Below are 22,259 nucleotides of genomic sequence, written 5' to 3'. Positions count from 1 at the left end.
TTGAGCTGCTATATGATGCAGTTGGTTTAAATAACATTCGCTTATCAATGTTTGTCCTACAAGAAAGAAAAGAAAGAAAAAGACGGAAAGGTCACGTTTTCGAAACGAAGTTGTACGTCATGAAATATTTAAGAAAAAGTGGGAAAATATTCATTATCATTTAAATTACATTATCTTAAAAACCGGCGTTCCATGGCCAGTTATGTGTATAATAGGAGGCTATGCTAATTTAATTTAAGAGATTAAAGCAACGTATGTCGTTTCAGTTAGGTAAATCTACTTGAATTACCATTTTCCCACTTACCACGCGCACAGTCACCACCAATGTATCTCCGTGGAAGAATCTTTCGTGTATCGTTTTGTGAGGTCCCGAATCGTTAGGTATATACTAGAGTATATAGTTGTTATTAACGGATAATGATTGTTTAATATACCATAACACAACCTATAGTCTTACATTTGGTAATTGGCAGATTCACAGACAGTGTTAAAATGTCCTGCTTGTTATTATACAGACGTTCACGAGGTATTAAACATTCAATGTTCCGAACATGTCGTTATTCTGTACTGCTGGAGCTTGTTTGGGGGGGGGGTGGGGGGAGGCAAATAGGCAGTTACCTGAAGAAATACTTCTGAAGGTGAAGGTTTATATATAGTTTTCCGCGGTGTATTAATCATTTTGTTTCAAAACTCACGCCGTCATGCAGGCTACCACCGGTGTGTCTGGCGGCAAGTTAGGGGGGGGGGGGTGGTAGGCTTGGTAGTAGGTAGTTCAGAAGGGTCATTTCTGAGGTATGAAAGAACAAGTTGACGTATACACGCACCTGGTTGTGAGGTAGTATTTAGTCATAATTTTTTTTTATATAAACCTTGGTGAATGCAGTCTTCTCCGGAATCTATTCGTATATCAATTGTTTGCTGGTGGTAGTTTCTGTGGGGGTGTAAAAGAAAAATAGAAGAAACAAAAATACTGAAGGTTTTAGCGAAAATACGAAAAAATGTCTGAGACGTACAGTTTCCCAGCGGATTAGGTTTAGTCTACAGATGTTCTTTTCATTTAGTTAAATTTTCTCGAGGAGAGGAAACAATCGCAATGTTTTCATGTTGGATGGCTCCGGGGATCCGATTATCCAGGGTTAGTCCAGTAGGGTAGAAGGATGTGGCCAGGTGTACGAATCTTGTGCAGACTTTCCTGTTTGTCGCAATTCAATCGGAACCCAACAGGAATTCACATGTTACTTTAGTATTCGAACAACTTCCATGTAGTCTGGTCGTTAACACTGAATTGAAAGTTAACGGACTCTTTACTTCATGGTTAAAGGGTGTTTTGTAATGTTTCGAAGGAAACGAACTTGTTTGGGGGAAAAAAAAACCCCAAAGAAACATCACGGTTTTGATTTAAATAAGGTAACTAAATAAATAGATATACGCCGTCGTTTGAGACAATTTGGGGTAAAAACCAAATGAATTATATATATATTATACGTATAGGCTTCATGATTAAAGCAGATGGGTGGGTACTTCTACAGCTCGGACATAAACTTGAAATACATAATGTTCTGCTTGGTGCTTGTGTAAGCGTCACAATGGATGTTTATGTGATCCCTTACGTCAATTACGCTAAATTTGCGTTAGTCCATCTCACAGCAGATTTCGACAGTTAGAATCCGGACTAACTGCAGCACTCTTGTATGACAGCCCTAATTTTGCGTGAAAGAACTGGGACAGACATTCCTGATGAGAGACCGTCGGGGTTCCTGTCCCTGGTTCATGTAGTACCAAATTGAAAGGTACAGAATTATAGGGGGAATATAACTTATTTTCATTTTCATAATTACCTTGAGGAAATGTGGATTTCGAGAGGAGTCCCGGTGACACAATTTTTTTCACGGGGCCCAGTGAAGGTCCCGACGTCCCATGGGACGGGAGTTGCTTTATCAGTCTGTAGCGTTGGTCGCCCATATTCATAATTCTAACTTATATTGGAGGCTGAGCATAGTATTACAGTTTTTGTGCATGAGTAAGTAAAGCATACCGGAAATACAGGTATTAAAATGCAACCGACTATTATGTTCTTTAGGCCTTTGTGACGCAGTAAACAGCTGGTTTTATATGAGATTGAACAACGTATTATACAGCGCTATAATAAACCTGTCAACGTTATCTATTATTGACGCATATATTGAAATGTGTGAAGTATCCATGTCCACGGCTTTTTACCTTGATGTGTTTCATCGCACGTGACCTTTGACCGTTGACCTTACATCATTATCCTATGTACGCGAAACTTTGGTACAAGTTCATTGCGCCCTTGTTAATAGCCTCTGTCTAGCTCTATGGGGTCAAAAATATTCAAAATGCTCGGAAGTATGATTGGAGATTTGAATAGGCAGTGGACACATTTGCAAAGAGTTACTGTATCATTTTTGGGAAGGTTTATGTATTCTTGAAACGATCTGTTACTAATAGGATGTTTAGATAAAATACTGTCGGAGTTTAATTGACTTATAGACTTATCAGATATGCTAATCAAAATTATTTAGAATACTAAAGTTTTCCAATATTATCCATATCAACCATTTCAATGACACCAAATAGTTTCAGTCATTGATTTATACAAATGGCTATTTTTCATCTCTTATTTTCGTATCTGTCAAATCTATTAGCAACAATAATACGAGCGTGTTCGTGAACTAACACCCTTTATCGTTTGGAAGTGGTTGAAGGTCAGTTACAATAATTGTTATCAGTGCGAATTAACGTTTAATATCACTATTATGGTTTTAATTACCCGTTAAATAACGTGCGCCTCATCATTTGGAGTGCCTGGACTATCAAGTCTAGCGAACAGGTCACTCGGTAAATAAGATGAAAAAAGATGTAGTTATCTGATTATCGTCATCTGATTGTTCACAATTTTCCAGACAGATAATTCACAAGTAGGCATAAAAAGAGGAGCTGACGTCATAATCAAAGTCATTGTAACCGAACATTGCAGACATTTGACATACATTGAAGGTAAATAAAACCAATGTTGATATATATATATATATATATATATATATAAATGAAAATCGTAATGAGTTGGAAAATCAAGAACAGTGAAAAAACTTTCAGCCATATATATATATATATACATACGTTTTTAATTATATATATTTACTAATATATATTGCATAAAGGATATATAAGTACAAAGAAAAAGTACTTTAGTACACACTTTTAGTGAGGAGGCGGCTGTATTTAAAGTACAATACTCTTTTTCTGCTCTATATTTAGTACCGTACTTAGTTCATACCTGATACAAAATATCCTTTAAGTTTATATACAGTAGTGTATATACGATAACGTAAGTATTTTAGATTAACAATACTTGAACGCAAGATATCTTTATGCACTTGGAGGTATTTGGTACTTATATAACAATATATATGATATAATAGGTATACATAAACATATTAATCGGTACATAGGTTATACTCAGTACAACCTTTGATACAATATATCTTAGTACATATAACATACTTGGTACGTACAACACCATGCTACATAGTACCTCTATAACCTCATATACACTCAACACACATACTAACGCTTTTATTTGCCAAAAAGGCAACATAATCTTGTCTCGAATAAAACAATTCACCACGACGAACCATAATAGCAGATTTTAAACTTCCGTAAAATGTTGTTGAAAGTTTATCCACAGTTCCACCAGACTGAGAACTTGCAATCGCACGATGGTACGGTCACGGCAAATGAAAGAAATAGTGTTTTCTTTTGTCACATGTTGTAGAGGATATTATCATGTGTTGTGTTTAGTAGTTCCCTTATTCAATTTATTTACTTTGCGTACATCGTACAGTTTCATTTTCAACGAGGAAGGGACTGTACTAAAACATGAACGACTTTCAGACTTAACGAAGGTAAATTTTTATAGACAATAAGGTGCACGGTGTATTAGCTGACTGATGGAAACAACATTGGGAAATGTTTACGCCGTAAGATGACTACATATAATATTTTGTGTGTGTTTATAGTTTACTAACGTGTGTACCTCGAAACCGCCTTTTATTTTGTCATTTTGTATTTTTTCTTCTATATATATATATATATATATATATATATATATATATATATATATATATATATATATATGTTTATATATATATATATATATACGGTTTCAATTATATATATTTACTAATATATATTGTATAAATGATATATAAGTACAAAGAAATAGTAAACTGGTTCAGATGAAAATATCTGGAAAGACCTTGTGTTTTAGCCGACACAAGAATATTTTCAAATCTTCATAATTCAGTAGTTTGTCATCTCTTTTGGAGAGGGATTCATTGAAGGGCGACCTCCTCTTACATAAATTATTCCTTAGAAATGAAACCTCTTTCTGATAAATGTGTACCTGGACAGCTTGAATTTGTGTATATGTTCTAGTTTACAGCCATTTTAAACTGAGGTTAATGGTAAGCAAAAAGATTTTTCCATTTGTTATCACTAAACGACAAATCCTCCTCGTTATGATTTTGAATATAATGTTGTTTATTCAGACAATTTGTGACCGATATACGTTTGATGGAGGGCCTTTTAAGGGTGTTAGACGGTTATTGTCGTTTCCTATGTGAACTAACGTCTGCTTCCTTATGACTGTATTATGGCCTTTATTTGCTAAATTATTCTTCGAGGTCACGAATGGAATGATTTAAATACTCTCAATTAAACTGATATTTTTTATCAATCGAAGTCAAATCTACATTTTACCTTCGCCAGTAGGGGTGGGTATATTATGGGCTGTCAAAGGGCTGTTATAGCCTCCCTTATACAAAACAATACCAGAACGACCCGGCCCTCAGTCGACAACGTAACTATTCCTGGTTACACGGTGTACATCTAGACGTGGAAATCCTTCCCTACCCGTCCATTCATCCGTCAATGCACCCATCAAACCATACATCCATCCGTCAATGCACCCACCCACTCACCCTCCACCCATCCGTCAATACACCTCATTCATCCATCAATGCACTCACTCACTCACTCACCCGCCCCCCCCCCCCTCACCTTCCATCAATCCATCCGTCAATGCACCCATCCAGCCTTCCATCCATCAAACCATCCATCGATTCATCCATCCATCCATCAATCCAATCGTCAATGCACCACCCCCATCCAGCCTTCCATCCATCAAACCTTCCATCAATCCGACCATCTATTCATCCATTAATCGATATGTTGTCAAAATCAATTAAAATGCCTGTTGCTCGTTTCTGACGACAGTTGTCCAAGTTAATGTCCTCATTCGAGGCTTCAGTAAATGTGTAACGCAAACAGAAGGTCGATGGTCATTTGGGGTCAAGGCAGGTCCAGACGAGAAATCCTTTAAAAATTGCTTCTTCTACTTAGTGGCTGAAAGTGATCGGTTTGTGAGGGGGAACATAGTTCGTGCTTGCATGGAAAAGAGATCATAAGTGGCCGCACTTGTGACATGCTATATTTAGGGATGGAAGAAAAGTTTCAATAATTCGCAACAGGTGAAAAGCAACAGAGTTACAAGGGGGAGGGGGTTACTGGAATACACACGGACAACATGGAGGTTTTCCTGTTGTGGTGTGTTACTTAGGATAGATGATAAAAATCACTCGAAAAAATGTCAATTGTGTTTACCACATTCTAATTTCTGATGGTCTATTAAATTTTGCGTCATCACACGTGCTTCCTCAAATCGGTTGTTAGGTACTGATGGTACAAAAGACCCAGAAACCAATAGTTACCAGTAGAACAATGGACCATTGGTACAAAGGACCATTGCTACAAAGGACCCTTGGTAGAAAGGGGGAAATAAAATGCTTGTGTGATTTAGGTCACCAATGTCTCGCTTTGGTACTCAATATTTTGACCGAATTTGATTCAATCGTTTCCCTTTCTCTTTCAAGCACGATTTGTTACATTTGGCGATCGTGTATACGCTTTTAAGGTTTCGTTTATAGATTAACCCACATAGAAATTTCCTGTTTGTTAGTGTTAAACCACGTGAAATGGTTATATGGTTAAAAAAATAATAAACGGAGTGGTTTCAGGCTAAACCGAAAATTGGAAGGGGAGTGACATAAATCGGACCTGTACAATAAAAGTTAAAAGTATTTGACCTCAGTTACTGCTTTTCATGTGTTTGTCATGATTGAAGTATATATATTTATGCGGCAACTTATACACACGAGATTTGTATAGAGCTGTTGCAATATTTTACGTCAAGTAGTCTTAACAAATTTCCTCTTTAATACGAAGTATGTCTTCATTATAGTCATTGCACCAATGCACCCCGACCTTTCGCTCGTCAGGAGATTAAAATAAACTGTACTCATGAGGAAACAACTTCGAAGAGAAACCTGCCTCTCTCCTCTCTCCATCTCTGTCTTTCTTGACAAATTCGCCAAAGGAATAGCCAAAGTTTCATTACGCGTACCAGTTAGCATGATAAATCATAATTAACGTTAATGATATACGAGCAGTCTTTCTTCTTTTTTTTTAGCATGCCCAATGCCATTTCACCCTCGTGGAATAAAAAGGATTTGAAATAAATTTTTCTGAGGTAAATTAAATTTATTTCCGAGACCGGTAAATGTGTCTTTACATTAGCCTTATGGTATAAGCGTGAATCTTTCTAAAAGAGCTGTTTTACGCGACAAACGTTATTTACGAACTAATTTTGAAGTTGTGCGCCGCAGTTAGCCAAGCGTTCTGGATAGGGAAGGTTGTGAGAGTCTTACGTGGACTCTGTAGGAAGGGGACACGTGATACTGTAAATCACTGGTAGAAGTTGAAAATAAAATTTGGAAATAAAAATTTAAAAAAAAAAATTAAAAATGAGAACATATCACAATTTGAATGAATGTGACCTGATGTAATAGCAAATTTAAAGAAACTCTTCGATTTCAATATGTAGTTTATACTTTATGCATACATTCATATCAAATTTGAAGTATTTCGAATTTCACGATTTCCGTCGGAAACCTCTGAAAGCAAGAAAAAAAATCGCGACCCACTTTAGTGTAGCGCCGTATGTGTAATTTGTGCTACTGTAATACGCTAAGTGAAACCAAGGTGGTGTATGAAAACGAATGGTACTCGGCGATTTAACTCAAGGCAAAGCCCACATGAACTGTTTCCGAACATGGCGACTGCTTAAAGAGACCCGCACGGCTTGATATGTTAACTTCTGTTAGTGCCCAAAGTGAAGGATTGAACTTGGAAATCAAACCACCCTCCCCCACCCCCCACCTTAGCCGTTTTGACCATATAAGAGGGGCATCAACAGTACACTCAAATATTTGGTTGTTATACATTTGTTTACAGATACTGCTGTATGCTGTTTAAATCCGTATGTTCCGAGTCATTTCTTAGGATTAGTATGTACGTAAATGTATTAAAATCATAGGCCTAGCCAATACGAAAGAGCGCCGTCACTGCTGTACTTGAACTGTCGGAAGGTAATAATAACTGAGGACATGATGTAATACTAAAGGAAACATTTCTGATTGGTTTCTAGCAGATGAGGTTTATCAGACATTTTTTTTCTTAACAGTGGCGCGATTTTGGTAGTTTGCCCCCCCCCCCCCCCGTCCACTGGCCATAGTGTTACCGTTGATTTAAGTTGTGACCAATGACTGCGGAGGCAAACATAGTAAATACATAGCTACCCTCTCCCGAACATTCACCAGTTTCATAGAATGTAGGTGACATATGGAATTAAAGAGTTCACAAGTTAGAAAAGTTTTCACTCTTTGAATTCAAAGTAGGCTACCTTCTAGTTACATAAAATCTTGAAATCATGCCAAGCTACATTGAGATTCTTATTTGTTTGTTTTTTCTTCCAAAATTATACCCGATCTGCTGACATCCAACTATCTGTCAGCTTCCCCCTCCCCATAAATTGTCAGCTTTTGATAATAGGTCATGTCTTCCTCCCCCCCCCCCTCTCCAGAAAAGCATTGGGCCCTTAAAGGGAGAAGGCTACCTACGCCCCTGACTTACAGTCAAGACGTTGGATTTGTTTTTCTCTGAAGTCTGCAAATTCTCAGAAGTCTACGAAATCGCAAAGATTACTGTGCTTTAGATTCTGTGACCAGACGTATTTCTTGGTTTGCCACGTGTTGGTTAGTAACTAGAAATGGGCGGACTTATACCTCTCTGTATCTAAACAATATATACAAAACAAACATAAACAAAATTGGTGAATTTCTTGTAGCAGAATAAACACCTACCGGGGTTTTGAAAGTGCTGCTGGTGCTGCTTACAATTAGCGTACGCAGACACGCACAAAAACACACAAGGCAAGAAGACAACATACTTACATGCATGAAGTCTTCTGTCCATTGGCAACGAATTTTAATGCCAACTGAAAAATATACATCTGCACACAGTGCGCAATACATGCATGCAGGGGTTGTAACTCATAATTGATGTCTGAAAATGTTCTCATTATCGTCGAAAATGTTTTGTAAACTTGAGCAAACTTTTCATAATCTCTGTAGAAATTAAACAAGTTTGATAATCCTGGTAAGATAGGACGAAAAGAAGCCAAAAATTTATCATTACTTGTTATCATTGAATGGTACCCGCTATTTGCCAAAACAGGCTCTTTGCCGAATTTCGCATTTTGCCATGGGGAGGAGGAGCAATGGAAGGCACGGTGATCTCCGCATACCATTCGTGACCCAGGGTCAAGACGTGGTACGAACGAGCACGGTGGTGGATGGATTACAAGTATACACTCTTCCTACGTACGACCTCCTCATCGGTAGTAGTAGTAGTAGTCTATTCCTGTTCAATGTGAAGTTGAATTACATACATACAGTGCTTTAACACAACTGTCGGGTATGAAGTGAGCCTGACAGGAAAAAAAAACAGGTGAAGTGAAGGGGAATTCCGCTTTCACTTATTTATGCGTAATGAAATGTTTGTAAGTTTTTTTCTTAGCGAAGAAAGCACTTAATATACGAATATACCTAAACTAACCTATTATAAATATGTATATATAGATTGTATATAATATATATAGATACTAATTATATAGACTATACATACATAGTCTAAATATATACTATATGTATATATAAGTTTACATAGTCTATATATATACACAAATATATATACATACAAAGTCTATATATATAGACTATATATATATGTATGTATATATGTGTATACATATATATATATATACAAATTTATATATAGACTATATATATATAGACTATATATATATATACTATATATATATAGACTATATATATATACTATATATATATAGACTATATATATACTATATATTTATAGACTATATACTATATATATATATTTCGTCTGAACACCCTTGCACACTTTGTGTTTCAGTCAAGTAGCCTGTATTGCAACATTGGACATTCAGCTTTGTTTTGGAAACACGGCTTCATTCTCTGCTTATATCTTCCGTTTTCTAACGTGTTGTTTCATATTTATAGTACTGTATAGCCGAAGCCACACTTTCATTACGTATTCCCCTTTTCCTGTTATAGAAATGAAAGCTCCTGCAATGATCGAAAGAAAGCATGGACAACCTGTACATAGTTACGTGTAACCTCTTTAAGGCTTCTTTGAACATTTAGCACTCGAACAGCAGCGAACTAATTACACCTGTAATATTTGCAAGGTCGTTAATAATGCGCGAACTCCATTGCCTTGTTATTGTTAAAGGTTGATCATCATCGTGTCAATATGTGTGAGAGTCGCAGCCCTTGGGATTGTGCTCGCGACCTCATTTTGCCCGTCATGCCTCTTGGATTTGCTCTTCGTGCTTATTATGTGCTTTATATATAGATAACCAAAACAACCCACAAAAAGAAAAATGAATGAAGGAAAATATCAGTGTTAAAATATACATTAAGTACGTTGGAAAAGATGAGCTATTCAAATCGTGTCTGGACGCAGAGCAAAGTTCAATTACTAGATTAAACAGTTCTTGAAATAAAAACACAGACCAGCAGCCTCAACGAGGAATCATGAATTGTAATAAACCTCAGACTAACAGGAAAAAGGCTAGAGTTCAGCCTGTGGCAGCAAATGAACGTATTGTAGATCGCTTCACTTGATTTGTCACATAAGCATGAAGTCGTTGTGTGTGGTTTCTCTGTGTCATTTGGACTATATCGTTAAAGGTAAGCTGGTAATATGTCTAAGTATAGATATCGTTGTCTTCACTTATGTGTTTTGTTATATCCGTTTATGTAGACATCCGTACGCTTATAATATAAGATGAATAGCCTAGTAGTTGGTATGAGAGCTAATAACTTACGGACAAGTTATGCTTCACTGTATACATACGTCTAAGCCAAATTTGTTGTCATTTCAAAACTTGCATCACTGTGTTTTGATTGTCATTGGACATCTAGGCAAGACAACGTGCAGAATTGGGCTGTTTACCCAAATGGATTGCACAGGATGTAGAACTGTATCGTTCTTTCCGAAAAGACAGAACATGAAAACAGGGAAGGGATATAAAACGTAACTTCTTTCAAACACAGTTGTGTTAGTTGGTTCAGTATGTATGATCTACATTTCGGTTTCGCTCTGTGTTGGCTTGATTGCTCAATTTGGGCACTCAACTTTAGGTCAATGACTTTTACTTCGATTGGTTGACCTCCTTATCCTTTATATTAATACCCACTTCTTTATTTTGTGTTTGTTTTGTTCTGCAATCTTTAGTAAAGACAGTCCGTATGAAATTATTTGATTAAAGACCTTGGCGAGAAAGTATCATTATATGAACTTCGGAAGTTCATGAACCACATTGATTAAATAATATTATATAGGACTCGGCCGTATATCCCATTCTGTACATGCATGCGCTCCAAAATTAGAAAATTCAAGGCTGATTCGAGACATCGTCTGGCCTGATCCGAGCTTCATCTGAGATATTGTATCGCCGGTCATTTCCACTGTGTATCTAAAAAAAGTTTGTTTTCCCTCGCTTTTCTTATTAGTATCGGGACTATACGTGAAACACGTCATTCAGCGTCATTTGATGAGAATATGCGCACAACGTTTCTTACAGCTCTTTTGAAAGAAGTTTTGTGTTTGATGACATTCACAAAATGGAAATATTTGAGTCTGGATAGCTTAATTATCATTATAAGTCTAATATGAATTGTTATTCTATTGACTCGATGTACTTCCATAAGAAACTTGGTAATCTATTCTACTACACTCGAAGTCTTTTACTTCAAATTATATCTTCCTTGAAGAAAGGGTGGTTTAAACAGTGGTTAGAAAAAGAAGAACACGCTATGAGAATGTGTTTTAGGAAAGGTTTTATGGATTCGTAAACCAGGGACCTTGAATATTAAATGCTCTTCACAACCATATCAACAAACCCTTTGTACTCTGATACATTTATTCTACCCCTACCCCTCTCCCTGTAATACTGGTGTGTATTCTTAACATTGCATTGAGAGCAGTCGTTTTGAATGTAGTCGTTGTGGTATGTTTTAAAGATTGAAATCTTTTAGGTGATCTGCAGCTGATTTTCGTGTCATTCGACATGGTTCCTGACCTTCTGTTTGTATCATCTGACCTTCCTTGCAAATACAGTACCTTCCACAAGATTTTAGACTTAAAGTATTTCGACAGCAAAAGTGGTGTGGCATGACTTGTTTATCACTGTCGGCATCGTCGGCAAGGACGAAATGATTCTGTAGGTTTGGTTTAGAACCATGCACACTTGAATAGTTATGTCGACACACATTGTGTTTAAGCGTGGTAATTGAACAAGAAGTCCGTTCCACCAAACTTAATCACTGTCAGGTATTCAATGCATGTATGGTTAAAACATTTCACGCTTTATTTGGTTTCCATATCATGTCCAAAATGTAAAACTTTTGATCCGACGGAGAAAGGTGTTCTTATCTTTTGGAGGGAGAGACAGGGAGAGTGTGATTTTAACTCTTAAATCGATGTCTTAATTGTCAATTATAGGCTGGGATTTGAAATACAAGATTTTATTCCGTGCAGAGATGTATAATGTTCACCACCTGCATCACACTCTCCCCAAACACGTTTCATGTTGGGTGTTATCCTGTCCAAGGCTGTGGAAGAAGCGTCGTATACAACCTTCTTAAAATAAAATGTTTGCTCTTTCGCAACGACGACTGTATAGAAGAGACTGTCCTTTCTTTTCTCATCATCGTCTAAGATCAATATATCACAGTAATCAATTTCAAATCAGGTTTTTAATTCGAGTAGATCATTTCTTTTGTGGTCATCTGGCCCTGACGTAGATGTAGGCCGTGTCACAAGTTTGTACAGAATACTATGACGACCTTTTTAGCCATTTGCATCCCTGATTAGGCATAGCCGCAGGATTTGTTTATCTATCTACCTTTACGTGTGATTAAAGAAGTGACTTCAACTTTTTTATGAAGCGGTTGAAAGGAAAAACAGTTGAAGGTCGCAATTTGCCATTTTCATTATAAAGGGTAAGAGACTTCACCTGCGACAGAATTGCGTTTCTGAACTTGACGTATAGAGGCATCTTCTCTTAAAGAAAATGCCGTAATATCTGAAAACATTGAACTATGTATATAGAAACATTACAAAATATTTTATGTTATTAGAGTTTGTAAAAGGTGGTTGTGTAACATCTCACAAAAAGGGAGACTTGATCGTACTTTGTCATTGTACATCATTTACCCAGATAATTAACCTCCTCAGTAATGAAAGTAATTAAATTAAATTTTTTGATATTGTTAAATTGAAAACCCTTGACAGCAGATATCGAGTAGAGGGGGTACGTTCTTTAGCTTCAGTAGTTGAATGAACTAAACACGAATTGTATGAGGAACTCTTGGTCAGTTTCGTTCCAGTGAAAACAACTTGAATAGAGGTTTACATCCAAACAATAATATTGACATGCATGTGTATAATAATACATGAACAACTCACATACCTTGGGCAAAGCACTTTTAGGCTTGCAATGGGATTAAATCTCCGTTCTAACAATCTGTCTTATAGGATCCCACGTTATTTATTCAGTTTAGTGTTATATGATACGCTTGTGTTTTTGATTCCGAAATCGGCATGCTAAAACGTGTAAGCCTTTAATTAAAAAAAAATCAATTTAATATTTTGCACATTTATGTTTGAAAACAGTGAAGAGTTGATATTTAATCAGATCCTCTCATTAACCCTAACCCAACCCCACCCCATAATCGAAATTTTGCAATCGGGGAATTATTTCGTCTAGTATTTAAGTGCTCTGGAAGACAGAGTACAAACATATGTCTAAAAAAGGGGTGTATTCTACAATTATACTATCCATAAGACTTTACAACCAATTTGATCACAAACAGTCACAAAGTATTTTGTTGTTGATGTTGTATGTGTGGTGGTGGAGTGAGTTTTCGTTTGGTTCTTGTGTTTTAGTAGTAGTTTTTTACAAGAATACAATTGTTCCCCGTATAAGTAAGTTTCTTGTCAGTTGGGGGGGGGGGGGGGGGTGGGTTCTCATTTGCAAGTGTCTTTGGAATATATTAAGTAAGTCTCCTTGATATCGTCGTTTGTCCTTCGCACTCATTTGTGTTGTTTTTTTTTGTAACTAACACAACTGATGGAACCATTTCCAAAATAAATAAACAAATTGTTCTTACAAACAAAATCTGACGAGCTCGAATTAAATTTCATTTACATATTTCTTTTTTTACGAATGACATATAAAACGGACCAAGTTCATTATTGAGTTTTGATGACAAAAAGGTCATGGCCGCAATAACTACAAGGAGCAAAATTCCTGCAAATGCGTACTTCTTAGTCAACCCATCGCCTAAAAGTTACTGAAAGTCAACATTCAACTTTCTTCGAATCATTGATCTTATTGTCGAAGATGGCTTGGTCCTGTTGTAGCAGTCCGTCCAATAAGAAATCGTTATTTTATGCGATGATTCCGTATCTAACATCTCCATGCATGTCCATTTAATGCGTCTGATGAAGACAGCAAATATGATCGGTCGCCTAACTTACAAACTTAGAGTGAGCAGCAGCAGCAAAAGTACATGGAAAACACATATGCTTCAAATGACACCTAGAAATACACACGCGCAGACGTTTTCTCAGTTTCGAACAGACCACTCTTTCTGCTGCCTCGCCTGAAGTAGTTTCCGCGCCAGTTTCACCAACCAATCACATACCTCTAAAAAACTTCAGTTTACATGATTGCTCGGTGTCTGTGACCGCCCCTCGCGTCTAATCAATCAACTACCAACCTCCTGAACTTCACCTGACACATATAACCAAATATGGATATTGTTACCGTGGTAACGGTCGGTGAACGCTTAGCAGTGTCAGAGTTCAGTATAAACAAGCCACAACGTTACGCCCCGCGTCTGAAGACAAGTGCACAGGTCTATATCACTCCGCTTCATTGGTTGCCCTGGACATCATAGTAAGCTATACGCTGTTAAGTTACCGGCCTATCACCGTGAACTTGGGGTTAACCAAACGGATAACCTCGCTCTGTTAGGTCGCTAGAAGCATTTTGACTCTAACACCTGAATGTCGCTTTTCCGATTGCCCTGCGATTAGGTTATATTTTGAAACTGCTCGTATACTAGCCGGTTCTTTCAGGTAGTTTGCGCTCAGGTGTGATATGATTGTAGAATACACGAGTATACGTATGGGATACCAGACCGCGTGAATACGTGTTGAATTCTTCTGGAAGCTAATGTTGCCATTTGTCAGTTGGGGTCGACCTTTGCTTGGCGTGTTGTGAACTTGGTGTTCAAGTTTATCTTTGTGACTTCCAGACACTCTGGAATGCACCGCCAGTCCTGTTTGCTTTGTGTTGAGTATAAGGTGCGCGGGGTGTACAATAGAATGCTGTGTTTATTGTAGAGGTGGATTAGATTTCTGGTTCTATTGAAACTATATTTTGCTCTGGATTGGAGAAAAATATCTGATCTTTTGTGCTGGCAGAGTAAAGCTGCAATGCAAACACTCTTGCAAAATAATTTTCATGGTGATTGCTTACTTAATGTTTTCTCTTTCTTCTCTCTTTCCTTTCATGTGATGTCGGATCGTGTTTCTCTACCGTTCTCAACCATTCTCAAAAACCCACGACCTTTGGCTTCGTCTTATTTTGTGGGGACTCTTTTTATGTAACGGAGTAGTCACTCGCTGACCCACCGTACTTCCGCCGGCAACAATGGCGATGGTTGATAGTACGTGGAGCAGAGAAGATTTGGTTACGGGGGAGAAGCTGCACGAAGTTCAGTTGACACAACCCCAGGTGCTAGAGACGTCCTTGGATCCACCGGTCGTGACGACACCGTCAGGACCGCCGTCAAGTCTCGACCAAAACGGCCAGACGCAAACTGGTACGGGGCCTCCTCCACCGGCCGCTATACCCGCCCCTCCGTCTCAGGCTTCTACGCCTGTACACCATAATGCATCAACACCTACGCAACCACTAGCTCCATTGACAAGTCCCACAGGACAACCCCTTGATCAGCCGAATGGACCCTCGAATGGAGACCCGCAAATTCCACCGACGCACACACCGGTGGCGCAAAATGGTTTGAACAATAACCATCCTCCTGGAAATGGATCACAAAATAATAACAATAACGGAACGCCTGTTGCGTCACAAACACAGCATATTTCTTGCGTTGTTTGTGGAGACAAAAGCAGTGGGAAACATTACGGGCAATTCACATGTGAAGGATGTAAAAGTTTCTTCAAGAGGAGTGTTAGAAGAAATTTATCATACTCTTGCCGAGCTAATCGGAATTGTCCAATAGACCAGCATCATAGAAACCAATGCCAGTACTGTCGTCTGAAAAAGTGCCTCAAAATGGGTATGCGACGTGAAGGTAGGTTTACAACCTCATTTGAATAACAGTACAGTAAGGTGTGTAGTAGAGCTAATCTTTATCAGATCGGCAATACGTATCATTCACTAATCATGGCTGAGTTGGTTGGCACGTTGTAGTGTCCATACTAGTCCCATTTAGTAGCATTGGTTGGACGAATTGTGTAAGGTAATGCTCGAATCATGTTTCATATAGAGTGCTGATGTGGAAACAAACCAGTACCGTACCGTATGGCCCGCTTCAAATACAGTGTAAATTGTCTGTGTGATCTTGCCATTTCCTAAAAAGAGTAACCGTGATATTCTGATAGGTAGCTGTACTTTGATACGTTATCCCTCTCTCTCTCAATAATAAAAAAAAAAAAATCCGCTCAAAAAATCCGCATTTACAATACGTTGGAATTGATCATAGCATGCAGGATTTATAACACTGTTACAGTTTAAATGTAAGTAGCCAACTGAATTAAGATGATACATTGTCTCAGAGCTTTACTACTGTTTTGGCTGGCGTTTGAAATCATGACAGTGACAATTATATAGTTGTACATATTGTGCACTCTACAGACGAGATTTGGGAGGCACAGAGAACATGCATTAAATTGAAAGGAAACCCACAGGAGACTGGAATCTTTCTTTTTTTCTGCATCTCTGTTTGCAAGTATTATCTTGTTGTGCCAAGTTAATGTATATTGCAACAGCAGGTACTTTCTGCACACTAATTCTACGAATACACAACCGATACAGATATTACGAGGTACCGCCACAATCTACTTTCCCTAGTAATGTACACCCAAGTTTGATTTGTTTTATTTTCTGCTTGAAGTCGGCATCGTTTCATGAAAACTTTTAGGCAATATCATAATTTTTCCAACACCTATAGCATCTGACGTTAAAATATAACATGGACGTCTAAACAAGCGATGCCAATAACAAATGTGACTGTACTCGATAATCCGTTAGTAAATTAATTGAATTATATACTTGAAAACCCTTAATCCATTATATTATACCTTATGGGGTCACAAAAATATTGTTACAGATAACATACACAAATGCCAAACGTGGGAATTTTGGATTTCATATTTATATGAAATGCTTACTTCTGCGTGATATGTTGCCCAGTTAAAACTGTTTAAGTTTTGTCAATGTATATATAAATATATATATATAGGCTATATGACATGTTTAATGGTTGCTTTCATGTATCTAAATACAATAACATCCTTCGAATTCCTTTCTAAGGGTTTTCAAAATAGGTGGTATACTGTAACGTTTTAAGAATCTACGTGATATCACATTGTAAAACCCCATGTAGAAGTATATTCCTTTAGACGGATAAAAGTCTTTTTTGTTATAGACACTTCAATACTGCATGAGGTTGTTACTGTTTTCAAATACCAACGCTCCTTATATTAAAGTCGAACGTTATTTTTTTGCTCTCCAAATTAAGTGAGCCGAGAAATGACAATTAAAATACAATAAACAAAATTGCTTGATTAGCTTTTCGACTCATACGTCGATATTAACCATATCCACCACTTTGTAGAATTTTGTGCTCGATTTGGGGAAAACCAAACATTATTAATTTTGTTATTATGAACAGCTCTTTGTGTTCAATCTTCCCAAGCTTAAATAGTTTATGTCATTTAGTGAATTATCATAACTACAACTATACTTTCTGCAAGTAATGCTAATTTCCGAGCTAAAAAATTCCAGTTCAATGTTACTTTTTTTTCAGAAGTTCAGGAAAAGTCCATCGAATATCGACGTAATTAAAATAGCAATGAAAATCGTCAACCTTGCTCTATGACATGTCAGAAACCTAGAAGCATCTGGTGTTTGTCATTCACCTTGTTGTTCTAATATTCCTTGTCCATAATATAGTTGAAAAGCTACGGGGAGAGATTTGAAGAATGAAATGTAGCCAGGATCGGGGTGGTTTGGGGGAGGGGAGGTTTAGGGGATAGGTGGGGAGAAAGAATTATGACATAAGGTAATTATTACTCCCCACAATAGAGATGATATCTAATCTCAGTTTCATGATTTGTTTTCTAGTTAGTTATACAAAGTGAAAATAGTGGTGTTTTAGATTACAGCTCATTTCACAAGCGAAAAAAAAAACTAAAAGGAAAGAAAACGAGATATCTATTTCTCAATATCGCTCTGAGACTCAAATTGTTTTTAATTTCGATCAGGTGTGTTCTTCACAGTTTCAAAGAACCTTGAATGTGATTTTGAGCTGTTTGTTTGTTGCTAAGTGGGATGGTATATCATTCGTGCCCAGTCATATATGCATCAATAATGTAAACTATTAAATTGATCATGATTTCACAACCTTTTACTAAAACATTAACTCCGTACTATGCTGAATGTGGAGAGGTTATTACACTTTGTAATATCAAAGATATGTTTTAATAATCTAACCTTTACTCGACGCCTATACTGTGGGACTGACCTTACGTAATCCTTAGTTCCTTGGCCCATGTCCAAGATTACAGACGTATATATTTAAATACTGAATGGTCAAGGGTTGTCACACATCAGGTTCACGGAGTAAACAATTTCCTATATGCCACACCAACCCCTGTTACGTATCTGGAAAACACATTTTGCGATGGGTCTTGATACCTTAATGTCTTGTTTTTTTTTGCCAGTAAATTTAACGGCTTAACATTAATCTAAAGCTTTTATTACTCTTTAACATGCAGGAGCAAATTCATACAGCTTGAAAGTTATTGCAATAATATTAAAAACGGATATTGACTGTAATGACACTGTTAAAAAATATGACGTAGCTTTCTGTGTGTGTTTGGTTCTATGAAAATATTATCCTATTTTTGAACCACATCATGCACGACGTCATTGTAGGAGATACCCGATCTGTTTACTGATGCCAGGCACCTAAACTTGTTTGCCTGATTAACTCGTTTAAGATTATGTAACGAAATGCAGGATTATTGTCATGCAGATAAAAATTGTCAAGCTGTAACGCGATTTTGTTATGGTTCAGCCTCGGTAGCTAAAATGAATGTCATCTCTCTCTATATATATATTCTCAATCAATCTTTCTGTCTTGTGAATAATACCTGCAGCCGAACCGTTTCGTGTTGGCGACAATCGACATAGTTGTTACTGTTTATAGCCAGACAAAAATATGTTTGCTCAGTCAAAAAGTACAGACTAACAATTATTAACAACTAGTAACCAGTGCGTATAGGGACAAGCAAATAATTAGTTACTTTAGTAAACAATGTATGAAATAGCATGGTATAGCTACTGGAATTGAATTCAGCATACCGTAGAGCTATAGATACATGCAGTTCTCAACTATATGGTGAGGATATGTACTACTATACCTATTACCTACAGTATCGTAAAATCTTGACTGGGTTTTCTTGGTCGGGAGTTTCTTATATAAGGCAAACACTTTCCCCTCTGTATTATCTCTCAGCACATTTCTCTGGTTTAAAATAAAACCTATGTCTTCAATCATTATTTTTATTATTATTTATTATTATGATCAATGCAAACTCGATATTACCAACTGGTGAAGAAAGTTTTAAAATCGACTGAATAGTTTGATGACAAATTTGACGTTACAAACTTTTGCTTGATGGAATGTTTCTCAGAAATATTAAACTGTTAATAGATAGATATTTCGTTTCACTGGTTAGTAAGTACACATACATGTGTCTGATCCAGAAACTACAGGGACCTAATTCCCTGTAGTCTATTAATTAAGCATCAGTTTGCATAAACTAACCGAAAAGTGATCCTGTCGATGGTAAATAGGTTTAAAGTGACAGAGAATGGATATTACTTTCATAAGTGTAAAATATAAGTATAGAACTTTATTTTATGATATGCTGTAATTATCTTTCTAACCCGGTTGTCACAACATGTGTTACGCCAATTGTCTATTGCTGGATAACCTCTCAGTTCGTCTAGTAAGTGATCAATCTGGTTACAACCATTGGAAATTTGAAACGCTCCTAAGCTTAACGAGTTATGAACCTTATAGTTATACAAACAAAAATGAAATGCTCTATACAAGTTTTTGATAGCAGAAGATTATATGTGAAAAAGTTCACTAATATTTCAACAAAAGTTACCGTCTATACTTCAGCCAGATCTATGTGTTAACTATTATTATTTATCTGATAGACGCCCCATTTCCCCATCGCATCTTAAACTTTACTCACTGTCCATCTATGAGCTTTTTAAAGACAGCTTTTATAGTTTCAATATAGTTAATCGGGGTAACATTACTGAGATGGTTTTATGGTATGTAAATCTCGTGAAGAGTTGTATTACTCGATGCCCTCGTTATTGTTTTAACTAACAACATAAACAAACATGCATGATTTGCGCCTATTAAATCTCCCCGTATGTACTGTGCTGCGTCGTCAAGTGGTTTTGTCTACATTTCTCAAAAACGTCTCAACATTTTCGTAACATGAATTGTTGTCTAGTTCAGTTCACTTCCAAAGTCTTCCATCTTGGATTAGCACAGCCAAAAACAAAGAGCTAGCTACTCAGGGTATCTGCTGTAACTTATTCTCCCACATTCTCTGTGCTTCTCCTTCTGCTTCAGATACCCGCTCCTCCAAATCGTTTGATCTGCCGAACCAAAGAGGATGGCAAAACGGGGACCAATTTAACAGTTAGTGAAACCGCTAGATAGTTTAATTTTTATCAGCTAATTCTTTTGCTTCTCGCACTCTTACATTGTGGCATTTCTGTGTTGTTGTTTTTTTCTTATTCGTTCTTTTTTTCTGCATCCCACGTTTCTGCAATTGTTCAGTTACTTCCAATTTTCGTTTTATTCCATCGGTTACCCTTTCAGTTTGGTATTCTTCAGTAGTATAAATTCGGTGTCATATAACAATAATAATCATTCTGCATATCTATATATATATATATATATGTATACATATACATATGTATTTGTATCTATATGTATGTATGTATATATATATATATATATATATATTATATAACTTCAGACGCTTGTGTAAACTCATCCTTGGTAACAGCTTATCATAGTGTCATTATTTGGAACACCTTCCACTGCAGTGGTATTGTTTCCTGTAGCTACAATGATTCGTAGTGGTTCAATAGACTCCTCCATTAGGAGACGTTTAAAGCCATAATCCCTTCGATTTGCTTATGGACCTTTTATATATATATACCATATAGCTACTGTATATCCTCATGAACTTCAGGGTGGTTATACATCGCCTTCGCACACCTCATGAGGGAGGGCACCGGGTTTTGTGATGCATATCAGAAAGCATTGTCACTGATGGTTTTCGTAGTTACGAGTCGCCTGCTCCATCTTAGCATCCTATTAGTACGGTAATCCATAATTGGTTTCACCTGACGTAAACCTTCTCGCCACCTTTCCGTCAAGATCGATTTAAATGTTGACCCTAGTTCTAGCGAATCCCTACGATGCGATATGTAAGGTTGAGTTTTGTTACATTCAGTTATGGGTTCTTTTCAGCTTGATTTATAGTACTCGAAGTTAGTAATTAATTTACTTGAAATGTTAGAATATTTCCGCAGTTAAGGCTTGAACTGCCCATCGTTCATTCTTACTAGGCTTATCTAGTTGTGTACAACTGAACTGATGGAGGACCATGCTAATGTGACAGTGAAAGATTATTTAAAGCACAAGTAGTCTCTCTAGACTCTCTTAAAGTACTTAATTTCAACGCAGACGTTTCGATAAATTCCTCGCGGCAAACCTCTGATGCAGGGGTACTCAAAAAGCTACATGTGCAAATTGCAGTCCGGTCCTCGAAAAAGGAAATAAAAAATCGACCCACTACTATGGGGTATGCGGGACCTTTAATGCTTGGGTCTGACCACCCTATCGGCCAACTGTGCACATCGTTATTTCTTTGGGTAAAAGTAAGATTTTGATGCTGTGTGGCCCTTAGCTCCAACCAACGTCTTTTATACTCTGGCCCTCGAAAAGTTGATTGACACGACACAATGACATGTGTTCCGTTATAACCTGTCGTTGTATAATTTAGACACGTTTTTTGGGTTGTTTTAATATAACATTATATCTTCCTCTTGAAATGACCGTTATTATTCTTGATGATCTCTTTGGTCGGTATTGTATACAGATGTGTTCTTTGTTGTAATGTTTCGGACCGCATAGCAATTCATTTAATCATCTATACATTGTCAGGATGATGCATCCATACTAATCCATACAGACACATTTTTCATATCAGCTTCATGGGCTCCCCCTCCCCCTCCCCTTCCTAAGGACAATTTCATAATTACCATACAGATGAACGCAATCAGTTACCTTGTTCGTTATTATTAT

The 22,259-nt window shown here is 37.1% G+C and overlaps 1 protein-coding gene across 7 annotated transcripts in view; it reads left to right on the top strand.

The window, feature by feature from the left end:
* The window catches only part of LOC139979246 (nuclear receptor subfamily 2 group F member 1-B-like), a 43,840-nt gene that overhangs the window by 4,079 nt on the left and 17,502 nt on the right, over window positions 1-22,259 (top strand). The window contains exons 1-3 of one of the 7 annotated variants that reach the window (XM_071990019.1): window positions 9,651-10,214; window positions 15,216-15,917; window positions 20,511-20,579. In XM_071990019.1, coding sequence (XP_071846120.1) covers window positions 15,251-15,917; window positions 20,511-20,579 — 736 coding nt within the window. In that variant the 5' untranslated portion in view covers window positions 9,651-10,214; window positions 15,216-15,250. Of the gene's footprint in view, window positions 1-9,650; window positions 10,215-14,468; window positions 14,492-14,514; window positions 14,674-14,701; window positions 14,902-14,923; window positions 14,943-15,215; window positions 15,918-20,510; window positions 20,580-22,259 lie in introns of those variants that run through there. The other 6 variants (XM_071990023.1, XM_071990020.1, XM_071990021.1 and 3 more) reach the window with 6 other exon arrangements.

This window comes from Apostichopus japonicus, chromosome 13 (genome assembly GCF_037975245.1).
Source record: "Apostichopus japonicus isolate 1M-3 chromosome 13, ASM3797524v1, whole genome shotgun sequence".
In the NCBI taxonomy this organism is placed as follows: domain Eukaryota; kingdom Metazoa; phylum Echinodermata; class Holothuroidea; order Aspidochirotida; family Stichopodidae; genus Apostichopus; species Apostichopus japonicus.
The sequence above is the reverse complement of the archived record's forward strand: the minus strand, read 5'-3'. Positions and strand labels throughout refer to the sequence as shown.